General features: G+C 41.2%; 1 protein-coding gene across 1 annotated transcript in view; it reads left to right on the forward strand.

Moving 5' to 3' along the window:
- Positions 1-1,247: 1,247 nt before the first annotated feature.
- grm1a (glutamate receptor, metabotropic 1a) overlaps positions 1,248-15,057 on the forward strand; it is a 31,587-nt gene continuing 17,777 nt past the window's right edge. Inside the window, 2 exon segments of the mRNA XM_029462693.1 lie at positions 1,248-1,977; positions 4,732-4,981. Of these exon segments, the coding sequence (XP_029318553.1) occupies positions 1,248-1,977; positions 4,732-4,981 (980 nt within the window).

Genomic DNA, 15,057 nt, shown 5'->3' on the forward strand with positions numbered 1-15,057 from the left:
AAGAGATAAATACTGAAAAGGCGATTGTTGCGGGGATCTTTATGTATGTTATGTTCTTTACGTTTGGAGGGAGAGAGAGAGAGAGAGAGAGAGAGAGAGAGAGAGAGAGAGAGAGAGAGAGAGAGAGAGAGAGAGAGAGAGAGAGAGAGAGAGAGAGAGAGAGAGAGAGAGAGAGAGAGAGAGAGACTCAAGTGATACAGCCGAGGACCACGCGCTACAGAAGACGGACGAAGGCTCGCGACATGTCTCAAGGATTCAGGTAAGTTTAGATGTAATAGCACCAGAAACATATTAAAATATTAAAATATATATGATGTAGATAGGATAATGTTGAAGATAGATAGATAAAATGTGATAGAGGCAATTGAGAACAGACTAGGCTTCCTCCTGCTGAATGATATCAGTCTATAGTTCGTGTATTATTATTATTATTATTATTATTATTATTATTATTATTATTATTATTATTATTATTATTATTATCATTATTAGTTGTCAGAGTAATATTTGTATCAATCGATGCTAGGCTACCTTAGGCTGAACGGCAGATAAGAAGAAGAATGTATGCTGCGTTTGAAACAAAAACAACCCTGGGTGTCTTATATCCATCCTCATGTAGAATTCAAATAGGAGTTAGCTATGGAAGGATGGTAGTTTCTCGGCTTTATTATAAACTCGCTGAATCAAATCGTGAAGAATGTATGTTAGAAAATGACGAGCCAGGGCAACACTCCCAAAGACGTCCTTGTAACGTGGAAAGCATGCTGTCCACGGTGCTGAAATCTGGCGTCTGCCTGATTTTTCTCAATGGACACAGTACTGGCTATTAGTAATGAAACACAATTGTTTGAGACATTTTAAAGTACCTCGCTGCTCCTTCCAGAGCTAACCACCTGCACGGTTGGGCAAATCCCAGTGGTCAGCAGTCCAGTTCAGCCACTAATGCCCGCTGATCAGGTGGGTGTGAGGTTAAATGCCTTGCTCAGAGGCACCTCGACGGTAGCTGATAGGAGATGCATCTGTAGGAATGTAGAACAGGGCGTTGATGGAAAGGAGCATGCGTGCTTAGTAGCACATCTGGCCTTGTTTCTCCCTGCTTACATTACACAGCAGTTTGTCTTCTTTCTCTGCAGGTGTGCGCGGATATGCCCCGGGTGTCGTGCTCACAAATCATGGTCGCTGGGATAAACGTGGATGTATTGACATACAGCGGATAGTATGCCTGCACAGTTGGCACGGATCACGCGATGTGGCACAATATGGCACGCGTAAAGATGGGTCTCTTCGTTCTCCTGTGTCTCCCCACGTTTTTCTTCCGCGCCCTCGTGCTCTCCCACAGCAGCAGCATCTATGAACGGTCGGTGGTCCCTCGCGCCGTGGTCCGCTCCGTGGCTCGTATGGATGGAGACGTGATTATTGGCGCGCTCTTCTCCGTCCACCACCAGCCGTCTGCGGAGAAAGTGGCTGAGCGGAAGTGCGGGGACGTCCGCGAGCAGTATGGCATCCAAAGAGTGGAGGCCATGTTCCACACGTTGGACCGGATCAATGCTGACCCGAACCTTCTCCCTAATATCAGCCTGGGCTGTGAGATCCGAGACTCCTGCTGGCACTCCTCTGTGGCCCTGGAGCAGAGCATCGAGTTCATTCGTGACTCCCTCATCTCCATCCGGGACGATAAGGACGGGTCCAAATGGTGCATTGACGGCACCCCGTCCCACCAGCCTCCACCCTCCAAGAAGCCCATCGCAGGAGTGATCGGGCCGGGATCCAGCTCTGTGGCCATTCAGGTGCAGAACCTCCTGCAGCTCTTCAACATCCCGCAGATCGCATATTCTGCCACCAGCATCGACCTGAGTGACAAGACTCTGTTCAAGTACTTCCTGAGGGTCGTGCCCTCAGACACTCTCCAGGCCCGGGCCATGCTGGACATTGTAAAACGATACAACTGGACCTATGTGTCTGCGGTGCATACTGAGGGTGAGACTCCTATCACTGACCTCTCTTACTTGAAAATCACTTTAATGTGTCAGCTTAGTCTGGTAGTGGATAATATAGTGAATGTATAGTGACCTCATCGTTCATTATGATATTTGTAATTACCCATGGCATCACTACAATGTTGTCATTGATTAGCTATGTGAGTTTCAGAGAGAAATATACATTTGCTGTGATATGTCATGCTATTATTTTGAAAATAATCAGGATTATTATATAATTCTTTCCCTACAAGACTTCATAGAGAATTCTCTATGTACGTTATCTATGTCTCTGTCTCAGTCTTTTCAGAGCAGGTAGTTGCAGCTACACATATATGTGGATATGTATATATATATACATAAGTATATCTTCATTAGGATTTGTATGCCGTTGTCTGGAGATGGGGGTTGGTGTGTGGACATTGCTTCAAGAATCTTCCCACACATCCTATGCATCATCATACAGCTGTGTTTTGCATTTATTAAATAGTAAGAGTTCTCGTAGCAAGTTTTTAAAAGCCAGTATCGAGCCAAACGCATGAGGGACCGTTTTAGCATTAACAATTTAGGTGTTCCTTTAGGAATGTTAAATTAATTCCATGGTTAAGTCAGGAAGATGAGGCTGGGATGAAAACTTACATGAATGTTTCACATTTCACCAGATTTATGTAAATTAAAAATAAATGTCTTATCTCCACAGAAACCCTAGCAATAATAGTATTCAACCTTTCATACCACGATTGGCTGGGGTTCACTCTTTCTTTTTTTATGCTAATTTGTTCAGCCGTACATCAGTGTATTATGATGGAGACAGGAGGTTAAAAGGAAAGAGTGGTTTGGTGGACAGAGTAATTACTGTGAAGTGAATTATGCTTTTCATTCAAGTCATGAAACACAGTCAGTGGTGTGCACCCAAAATATAACTGACAAGCTATATTGCCCAGGATCCCCCCTGAGGAGTTGCGGACTCACAGGGAGTGTAAAACATCTTTGGAAAGTCCTAATATAGTCATGTGTTGGAGAGGGGCTTTGACACAGGTTGTTATCAGATAGATGAAGAGAGGGCGTTAGGGAGCTGTAGTACCTGGAGACATTACTAGGTGGCGTCAGCTGTCTGACCTTCAACATGCAGGAGGTGCCTCTGGGACTGAAATTCTCATTTAAGAGTAATGAAAAACCAGTCAGGGGAAGGATGGATTTGATTGCAAGCAACATCATTTACTCAACAGGCTACAATGTGAGTGATAACAGAAGGATACTTTACAAAAGAAGTTACAAAAGTACAAAGCACAAACTTGTAAGCTTTAATTGGAATTGTGTTCTTTTCTTTTACATGCACACATTCTGTATATACAAATCCTTACACTGATTATAGCTTTATTTTTCTAAGAGACAACAGAGAAGTTTGGAGCAGTTTTGGAACAGTAAATGTTTCTAACTGAGACTTCACAAAGTTGGTCTGATGCGGACCTTATCCTGACCTTTGAGGAGTCATATGTAAACCCACTTGTTTGTTTTGCTCTATCTCTGAAATAGTGGTCACGACTGGCTTTCGCTCTTGAGTTTTATCCTTCCACCACAAGTTATAAATGGAGCTTGTTCCTGTAGCAACAACTAGGGATGTAATATTGTATAAATTACATTTCCTGATTAACATCAGTCTGGTGGGAATGCAAATACAAAGCAGGTTGTTGGTAGTCATTGTCAAATGGGCTGTCAACTACTGCACCACCACCCACCTGTCTCACAGCCTAGATGGAAAGAGTAAAATAATTGGATATCATTATTTCCATTTACCAGTGGGAGAATGAAATGAGGCAACTGAAAGTATCATCAAAGGACTATTGGAAAACCAACACATGGACCAACTGTGTGTCAGAGTAAATGCATTACTGCGATGCTTATATCAGCTGTCGTCTTCGTGGCTCTATAAAGCCAATGTACACGCAAGATAGAGCATTCGGTCTTCATCACCCATATAAAGGGGGAGCGGCGTGGAGGCTCCCAGGAACCTGGCCTCTCATCAAGGCAATTACAAAAACAAATATGTTCTAATTACTACGGATAGAGGCTCTTAATTTCCATTTTTACAACATGCACATTTAAACACACGCACACACTCTCGCACACAGACACATGTTCGAGCATGCACACGTGATTGGATTGTCTGTGTAATCTAGCTCTCATGCTAAAGAGCTGCGGGCTTTATCAACAATCCAGATCGTGACACAGTAGTCAAGCACTGCAGTCAGCATGGAAATAGAAGATTTAGACTAAAACAGCTGTGCAAGGCTCTTGATTGTGATGGTGTGCAGTTAAACAAGGATAGCTATCTTTACCCCTGTTGGCTTTGATTGCAATCAGTAGCCAGGAAACTCTCTGACACTCATTACGAGAGGATCAGAATTTGATGCAATAAAATAACTGGTGTGGGGGGGTTGCTTAAGCATGACATTGTTTGTCCATGAGTAAAATCATTAGAAATGTATGGCTGTAGGCATTTAGAAATGTTTTTGCAAGTAACAAAGCATGTGATTATTGTCACTAAAATATTGATTTTGTCACTAACAATCAAGAAATAATGTCCCATATTTTTCACAATTAGTGAAAATAGCATTTATGAAATGGGATTACCAGACAGTGAAAATACATTTCACAAGGTGAATGTTTTATGTGTTGATTCCAGTAAGGACAGATTGTTTTCAGGGTGAATTCTCATTATAAAATAACAATCTATTTTCTTCACCACTTATAGGAAACTATGGGGAGAGTGGCATGGAGGCCTTCAAGGAGCTGGCCTCTCTGGAAGGCTTATGCATTGCTCACTCAGACAAGATCTACAGTAACGCGGGGGAGAAACACTTTGATCGCCTCTTGAGGAAACTCCGGGAGCGTCTACCCAAAGCTCGTGTAGTGGTGTGTTTCTGTGAGGGCATGACAGTCCGAGGTCTCCTGATGGCCATGAGGAGACTGGGGGTGTTTGGGGAGTTCCTCCTCATCGGCAGGTATGGATGTGTCTTTTGTTCTTTAATGTTTTGATCCTGAGAGCATCTCTCTAGAAGGCTGCGAGATGCTGTGTTGTCTTCCTGATGTGCATGTCACCAAGGCAACCAAGAAGTATTAGACCACATTCCAATAGCAGTGAATAGAAAATGTTCTCCAGCGATGAATAATTGGTATTTCTGTCACAGGCACAGAACTAGAGAGGGAAACAATGCCTCTAGTCTCTACCTTTTTGGCTGTCTCTTATTTGCTTTTTCAAGGCAAAGGCAGTGATTTTGCTTTTTGCAAACTGAGAGCGCCTACATCTATTTGTACAAGTGAAAACCATATTGCATCAAACTGAATTGTAAAAATCTTTCCTTTTTACTGATTATACTTCCTCTCTGGATATTCACTCCATCTTTTTCTCTCCATTTCCCCCTCTCTTCTTCTCTTTCTCTATCTGTTAGTGAATTTTGAGTGACAGGGACTGGCTGAAGCTGCACTCTTAGTCATTACAAAAGGGCAAATAGAATCGTCTCACATGCTTATACAGCGGCACATTACACCATGAATTAGCCCTCGAGGGACATTCTCACTTGTCAGAAAAAAACCACAGCAACCTTGATGCTACTTTTCAGTTCATTCATGCAATACCTTTCCACCATCATTTCAGAGAGGGAAGAGGTTTTTTTGCGCCGGTTTGTTGTCGGGCACTTGTGCATTAATAAGACAGCTAAGGTTGACTGAGATTTGTAGCTTAGCTAAGCAGTATTTGTTGGAGATTTGATGGATGCTGCATGAGTGCAGCTCAGATTCTGAGCCATCATCTTCCAACAGTGAAAATCTGAGAGCGAAAATACAGGACAGTAGCTTTTTATCTTAACTGTGTTCACTCATATTGAATTGTTCAGATTCTGGGCCATAGTAATTAGGACCTGTACCTTTCCTCACAGAAAGTTGTCAATGCAAGACGTAATTTTGTGATAAAGACTCAATTTCAAGAATTGTTTTGACAACGCACAAGGTTCTTCTTTGGCCCTTTCTTCAGTCGTCCGCCAAGTTTCATGAAAATCGGGCAAAGTAGATTTTCTGTAATCCTGTTGACAGAAAACAAACAGACAGCCGAAAACACAACCTCCTTGCATTTCACCGACTCTCAACAACAGATTCTCGATGACACAGTGGTTGTGTTGCATTACGTGTGTTGAGGCTGGAAAAAAGATTTTCTGTCCTCTTTTCTTCTTCAATGGATTTCTTCCTGTGTGTTTGTTTATACAAATAGGTGTGTTTAGAAATAATACCCAGCATAAGATTGACAAATGACAAATGTGTATTAATCCGCAGCAGAAAATAGTCCCCCAACAAATAAGGTATTTACACCTGTTTGAGTAATAAAAAAAATAAACTATATATATTTGTGACAAGTATGAACAAAACAAAAAAATCCAACTTCAGTACAACCCAATAGACTTTAAGCTGAGAGCCACAGGCAGGGTTATGATGTCGGGAAGCATTGAGATACGGATTAACACAGTGTTGGTTTTGGTCTTTTTAAAAGACTTCAACAGTAAGAAAACGGCAGAAAATCTTAAAATTGTTTTGTTGAAAAGCTCCAGTATCTCATAGATGTGAGTTAGGACACCTTGCATTTCCTTGCATGTACCTACACACATAATATTAATCCAGTCTAATAGACACTTCTTTATTGGCAGGCACTGAGGGATGTGTTTCTTTTCATTGCCATTATCCTTGAGGAAGCCTTTCCTATGTCCTGTAATATCTCCCAGTGGTAGTTATAAAGAGAAGACAAGTGCTCCTCTTACCAGCCTTTGTTTATGGTGTATGTGTAATATTCAATGCATACATGCATATTTAAGTTAGCAGGGGAAGGCACTCTTTCTTTTCAGATGCAGAACATGCCTTTTAAATTATCCATTATAATGACACTCTAGGGTTACATCCCTTTCCATATCGCTCCTTTTCTTTTTTTACTCTATAGGAGATGGGAAAGTGGGTCTTTTTTTAGCTTTCGTGGAAGTCTCCATGGGCGTAAGAAATGCTTCTGGGTCAGAGAGAGAGAGAGGGAGAGAGAGAGGGAGAGAGAGAGGGAGAGAGAGAGAGAGGGAGAGAGAGAGAGGGAGAGGGAGAGGGAGAGGGAGAGGGAGAGGGAGAGAGAGAGAGTGTGTGTGTAAAAATGACAGAGTAAGTCTGGGCCAACACAGATGCCAAGCCATGTGTGTGTTTCCCGGCATGTAGTGAACAACCGAATGAAGCTGTCAGACGGGTATTATCGCATCAAAAGGGAGCTTGTTTTCTTAATTCTTGTTTTCACCTCTGAGGAAGTCTCTTTCATGAAGTGTGTGTGTGTGTGTGTGTGTTTGTGTGTGTGTGTGTGTGTGTGCACGCAGAGAGCTATAGAGAGTTGTAAGGTAAAGTAATACACAAAGACAAACAAAGTGACAGAGCAAGAAAAGCACAGACTGTCGTTCTTATATTCAACATCTACCTCACTGGCTCTTCAGTCTCTCTTTTATTAATGCAAATGTATTTATTTTACTGTCTAGTGTCAACAAAAAGCTTATTTTGTTTACTGGTAATGCAGCACAACAAATGGCACAGTGTACAGAAGTTGAAAATGTGCAACTGAAGTCTTCTTTTTACGTTTAAGCTGCTATAATTAATATTTTTATATCGACAATGCATGAAATGACTACGTGTTTGTAAAAGGGGTCACTCGTAGAGATGAACGCCCAGAGAATCCTCCCCCAACTCTGCAGTTCTCCTCATCTCTACGAAGTGGTTTGATATATTTCAGCCAACTGGTTTTAGCACACTGCCTGCGCAGCACCAAACAGCAGACAGAGAAAATTAGCGACTAGCTGGTGAACATAGTGGAGCATTGTTCCTTCGGTGGCCAGAGACACAACTCCAAATGAATGCTAATGTTGCTCCATGTCTGCTGGATGTCAAAGGCAACTGTTTGTTAACACGTTCAACATATCAACTTACATTTATTATTATGTCATTGTTGTGTTTATAGCTTGTTTCCACTGTGGCAAAAAAAAATCAGTAAATGCAGATTTAAACAGTGAACTTGTGCCGTGTGCTGCTTGCAGATTCAATTAAATCAAGAAACACATAGGTAGTAGTAACAACAATATTTATATTACTTTTAAACAGAAAATACACCAATTATGATGCAGCACTACACTTTCTCTACTCTCTGGTTCCACAATAGGCAGTTGGGGAGGATCTTAATATAAACTGAATGTTTTATTAGATTCTGTATGAGTCAAATACATCACTGGTAAATATTAAATTCTGCCCATCACATCTTTAACAGCTTTTAAATCAACATGGCTACAATCCTGCCAGAACAAGCTAAACGAGCCAGGGCCAGCAAGTTTCTCCATAATCAGACTGGAACTGTTGGAGTCATGACTTTCAATGTTTTCTTCTTCCAATTACAGTATCCCCGTCAGGCCAATCAGCTTTATACTTTAAATGTCAAATCACCATAACCCAAAATGCATCACCGCTCATCACAGTCGACCGGCAGTGTTTACAGAATAACATTTAAAGATATTGGTGTTTTAATTATTGCACGACCTTAGGATAGTCAGTGTAATCTAAAAGGATAACTGTGTGTGTGGAGCAGGTTTCATCAAAATCAATGAGACGGTGAGACAGTTATTGGCTTATACTTCTCCCTGACCTTATACATCTTCCCGTTTTATTGCACTCTGCACAAACAAACAAAACCGCATAAAGAGGTGGTGTACCAGACATAAAAAATCCAAAGCAGGCAGTATTGTGGTTGTTCCACTACATCTCGTATGTGGAGATGATCATACAGCACCACAGAGGCAGACAAAAGCACAATACAGCCGTGGCTGCATACACTACAAGTAGTAACGCAGAGTTTTGGATCCGAGAGCTTTTGTTTAAGCAGCTCGGCTAACCTGCTCTTCAGACGAGGGCCAGGTGTGGCAGCGTGCTCGACCCACTTTACCTCCGACATGCAGACTCTACTCTGCATCACTTCAACACTTTACATCCACTCCGCTCTGCTATTGTCAGTCAACAGGGCTCTTGTCTTTCTCTCTCTCTGTGATGTCAATCCTTATTTTGCCAATCAGATTATCCACTTCATTCCAATCAGGAAGACATCGATGTCCGTATTCTTGTTTTGTTCAAGTACATTTCAAAGTGATTGTATTAGATGAGGAACATATTCTGTTTTGGCAGAATGAAGTGGGAAGGAACAGAAATGATTGTATGGCTGAGCAGGAAGCGGGTTGGTGAGCAGATTATGATTCTTTGACTGTGGAGTCCTGCCGGTCTGTCCACAGATTAAGGCGAAGACCCCGCCATGAGAGATGTAAGAAACACAGATGTGATGAAAGACAAAGACAGATGAAAGTAAAGACAGAGAGGAGATAAGAAAGGTAAGCATGGTTGGGAGTAGATCGTGTTAATGTATTATCACTGATCTAGTAAAAAAAACCCAAGTTTTAGTTTGAAAAGTTTCACATAAATTGAATGATGACATGCTTCTCAAAGGGCTGAGAAAGTCTTCCACTTGTTATGCTCATAAAACAAGACTTCTTGGACCCTTGTCTTCCAGGGAACAAAGGTACAGTAGTAGAGAGGAGTTTGGGATGAATAGATGGTGTTGAAGTTAACGTTAAAGCTGCATTAATCAGTATTTTTGATAATATGACCATGTGTGTATGTGAAAGGTGCCACTGTAGTTACGAACCAACCTCATTTATAGCTACAGTTGTTTTCAAATCAAGTCAAAAGAGCCGAAAAATACCAAAAGAGAAATGGAAAAAGAATATTGGACTCAAATGCTAATGTTGTTCTTTGTCTTCTGGATGTGCAAATAGTCAACTGTTAGCTAACCCTAACCCTAACCCTAACCCTAACCCATTTGCAACATTTACTTTTTTGTGCGTTCATCATAACAACTTTAAAAGATTCATAAAATGTGTCAAAGTTGTGTTTAAAGCTTGTTTTGCTGCCCTCAAGTGGACAAACATCAATTTATGTAGGTTTAAAGCGGCAGTCGAATGCCAAAAACCTCACCAAATCTTAACCATAGCGGTGGCAGATCAGGAAACGGTTACATGAATCATTTTTTGTAATCATCATATGTTATGGTTTTGACAAATATTGTCACCCTGTCAATAGGTGCGTCACATCAGAAACACTCACGTGGTCTTGGAAAGCAAAGACAAATAATTGATTTTGTTGTCTAGTTTGGAGAACTTTGGATAATGTCTAATCTATCTAATGTCTAAATCTAATGTCTAAAAAGAGAGATGTCCTGTGATAGAGCTTGTAATTGGAGCCTGGGGGGAGTTGATGTTCGTGTATTTTCACAGAGCAATAGTGTTGCATTACCTTTTTAGAAACTATCAAAGATATAATTCAGCATATGGCAGTTCCATGACAAATAGACCATGTCAAAAGGAATTAGCACAAAACGCCTCAAAATTATTTCTCAAAGCCTCAATGAGTTTAGGACACAAGTCACATATCAGTCTCACCATAGGGAGGAATCATTTTAATGTTCTCTCAGAGCCAGCTACATTGTGAGCAGAATATATGTATGAAAAAATAAAATCATTGCTCCACTTTATCCTCAGAACAGCCTTATTTGTCTTTGGAGTTCAGCCACATGATTTGTAGAGGGAAGTTGTTTTCCATTAAGCTTCATGGGGAGTATTCATAAAGCTTCCTTGTACAAAGAGTCACTCCTAGTGAGCATCTTAGCCATTAAGAGAGCTCTAAAAGGTGAGAAACTGTTAGTGAATGGGAAGAGGACATTTAAGAGGCTTAAGGGTTTCCTTAAGCAGAGCAGAAAATGGCAGAAAGAGGTAGAAGAAATATTCTCCCACGCCTGCCTCCTGGCTTGAGATGTAACACCGGGGCTGCATTTTCCCCTTAAAAAGTACTAGAAGTAAACATTGTTCCTCTGTCCAATGGGGTTTTCTGGTTCTTGTACTCGCTTCCATTGCTGTTTGTTGGTTTATGGTTGATTTACATGTCAACCAATGTCGCTTCTTATGTGGACTGGCCAGCAAACACAGAAATGGACGAAAGCTGATTGGCTTGTCTCTCATTAATATCAAATACATTAAGTACTAAAATGACCAGCATGGTAAATAAACGTGAGCGACAGAACAGTGTGTGCCACATGGAGTGAACTTCATGCTGTAAAATGGCCACAGACTCCATGCCTGTTATTTGACCACAGAAAACAATACACACAATGACTCCCAAGAGGTTGCTGCTCATATTATTGCAGATCTACCAGCATGTTACTTTTAGAGAGCTGTGTCCAGTGCTCGCAGCCAACGAGCCATTTATAGATTATGTTTGTCGAGATCACCGGATATCAAACCTCCTTATAAAAGCAATATGTTTTGCAACTAAATGTTTAACCACTTGAGACTTAAGACACTTGAGAAGAGTAATATGTACACACATCTGATACACATTCGGCACAGAAATCACAATTAGAAGTAAAGTCGTACCTATTTTGAAGATCCCCGTTGATTCTTTGAAATATGTGGTGTCAATATTTATGTAAATATCAATCAATATCAATATCAATATGTAAATTGCAGCTATAGCCTTTGAGGGAAAGATGAAAGACTCACAATGCCAGAATTCTTTCCAAAAATGCCGCAGAAAAAATGTCTTTCAGGACTCGAGGTCATGCCAACTCAAAAAAAGTGAAATTGACACACAGCCTGTTGACATTCCTCAAAAGGCTGCGAAATAAGAATGATTCATGCAGTGAGTGTGATATGCCTGTGAGCTGGTAGTGTGTGTTTTAACGAAGGTTTCCCCCGAGGCCGTCACCATTAAACTCCCTTGATGTTAAAATGAGTATTACAATACATTTCTGAATCACACCTGAATTTCCACCTACTCAGTAATGTAAAGAAATCTCCATGAAATAGTTTCCCCAGTTTTGAAAGCCAGATATGCATCTACCGTACAGTGTGTTTCGTTATCACTTCTCTGCCTGTTCCCTAGTTTCTGAATGGCAGCATGGAGTGAACCCACCTACCCATTTGCCCGACTGCTCGCTCTCTTGCAATTAGCAGCATCCGTTCTCTCTCTCTCGCTCTAATGCCACTTGATCGTGTTATTACTAAACACCATTTGAATAAGCTGCTTTTCCACACGTAACGCTCATTTCCGCCGCTGTTTTACACACACAGTTTTGGTCCAGGTCCCATTTTGAATGCTTGCTTCTTGTTTTTCTATTTTTTTATTACTGACAAAATGGACACTGAGACCAGAAAGTGGATGTTCTGCCTCTGTAATGGCTTGGCACAAGTCATTAGCAGGGTATGACTGTATCTTTTGAGACTGCGCTGAGGTGCAAAGAAAGCTGGGACCCCATATTGTGTGTGCCGCATGCATTTCTGCTTTTGGCTGTCCTATTTGATTTCTTGTAAAAAAAAGGGGACTCGGGTTTTGCTCCGAGCTTAAATAAATGAAACGTTTAGGGCGCCAGTGAGAGAAAAAGGGGAGTTGTGGCGCAACACATTTAGCTGCCTTTTTCCTGTCATCTCGAAGGCTTTCATCTAACTACCCATCTCAGGAAGGAGCGTGCGGAGGATGTGGAATTCTGCCTATTGCCTTGCGAGTAATTTGGCAAATAGCGGAGCATGAGCAAAAAGAGACCTTTTCTCTGGCAGCAGCTCCGGCAAAAACGCCAAAATAACTTAGTATCTTTTCCATCCAGAATTGTATATTTGATTCTAGGCTTTCAGAAATCTGACCTTTGGAATCAGACTTTAAAATATATATTCAGATTTATGAAAACTGTTTGCATAACAAGCTCAAGGAGGTTTAAGTATGCAGAAACGGATTTACATTTAGTAACTTGATGGATATTTGAAGATAACTTAAAGACAAGGGATAATATTCTTCTTTCTCTACATACTGCAGGACTGTGTTTAGCCTAAAATCACAGGCAAGTTGTTCTGATCATCCACAATTCTCCTCTTCCCCTTTTCAGGATTATCTTGAGATGTGTTGGGCGTGATCTCCTGCACTGACAATGTGCAGCACTCTCTTGCAAGGCTCACTCTCCAGAAACATCTTTCTTTCATTAGGCTTCCAGTGAGAACACAATAGCGACTGATACATTAGTTATGAATGTAAGGACTCAGAGAGCAAGAGAGAAAGTGTGGGCTGGGGGACTGAGTCAAAAACAGCAGAAGAGAAATGATGTCGAGCGCAGAGCCTCCGTCTTTATGTTATTCTTTCTGTGCGACACCATTCTGTCCTTTTGACCCTCTGCACTAAAGCAATCTTCATGCAAGTTTAGTGAGAGTTTACTGGGGCACGTCATGCAGGAATCAAGCTCAATATCATTTTTTGTCAGCTGAGCAGGATTTACAGTACCGCCAGAATAAAAAGCTGCGTGTGCTGCTTGTGATACAGTCACCATGGAGATTTTGTTTGGGCTCATGATGGAGTTGGTGTGATCGTCTCACTGCAGATCTGTCATTCAGTCTGTCAGCAGGGCTCCAAACACAATGCTTCCTTCTCAATGGAAATATGGCTGACATCTGAAAAGTTCCTCCCAGCAACAACAGCAACAGAGATTGTAATTATGAGATAAGAACACGCTGTCTACATCCATGCAGTGAGGGAGCCCTGCTCGCGTTCCTCGTACACATATGTGGTCGTGCAAAGTATATTTAAGTTGAGACAGGATTGGTGATTGCATCTGTTTGTATTCCACTGAGCGAGGGAGCACAATGAGCTGCATCTGAATATTTATAACACGCCTGTGATGTTAATTGAAAGCAGCCACACATTGTCAAGGACATCTCTCTCCCTTTCCAATTGATGCCTTGCGCTCCCTTGTGCGAGGGGATGGGTGAATGACATTGGAGTGATCAAAATAGCACTATAGCTTTTGCATCTGGACATAGTTGTCATATCCTGATTTGCAGAAGATGAGATGCTTTCATGTACAAGACAGCTAATGCTGGACCAAAGTGTATGGATATAACACGTATACATAGAGAGAATAGTGGATTAATGCGCACCTTTATTTTTATTTTTTTACCACAAACACTCAAAGCACCACAGATCAGTCAGGATCTGCAACAACAGAATAGTGCTAATATCATTGTAAATCCTAACAACCTTAGGTTTTGGACAGCTGGTAAACAACACAAGCAAATTGAAGACATCATCTTGTCGTCTTGAGTGAGATACTAAGATGTAATATAATGATAGTTTGCACATTAAGACCTGAACCACAACCTGAATTTTGCGAGCTGAAAAAAATCGAATGATGCATAGTTTAGACCTACAAGGTCCAAGTCAACCAAATATAACCTGACCTACTAACCTAGCATGTCTCCCATGGTACCAAAACCTCAACTTCTTTTGGATTTCTTTCTTTTCATGTGCAACATTTGCACATTTTGTATTGCAAAAATGTAAAAATGTAATTACTTACAGTATGTCCTCTATAGGCTACAGTGTTTATGTGCAGAGCAAATCATTTTGGAAAGTCGGGCTATATTTCGTATTATTAGATCTTGCAGTTGCATTTATTTTTTGTCTGTATTTGTTCACATGTATGTTCGCCTGACATAATGCAGGACAAAATGTTGTCTCATTAAAATGGATCTGGAGTAGTATTGCAATAAAGAGCAACCAAAATGTCTGAAAACACTATGGAAGGATTATAAAAATGTAGGAGTCCTTGAGCAGCAGTGATCCCACCAACCTTATGTAATGGTTTTACATTAAATTGACTAACCGATAATAAGATCTTGTCATCCATCAGTCACTGCCACTGCTGATATTGGATGCAGAGACTTTGTCAAGGGTTTTAGTAGTGAATTGATGTCCCTTGGTAGTAAAAAGCAAAAAGGATTTTCTCCCAGCAGTGTTCCCTGTCAATGCGGAGGAGACTGATCTCCCAACTCAAACTGGGGCATGATGAATTAATAAAAGCAGCTTGGATGGGCTTTTAAAGGCTCCCCTGCTCACCCAGGGTCCTCTGTGTCACCTCAAGAGAGTCAGGCTGCTGCCGCCATCT

The sequence above is a fragment of the Cottoperca gobio genome, chromosome 24 (assembly GCF_900634415.1).
Source record: "Cottoperca gobio chromosome 24, fCotGob3.1, whole genome shotgun sequence".
Lineage (NCBI taxonomy): Eukaryota > Metazoa > Chordata > Actinopteri > Perciformes > Bovichtidae > Cottoperca > Cottoperca gobio.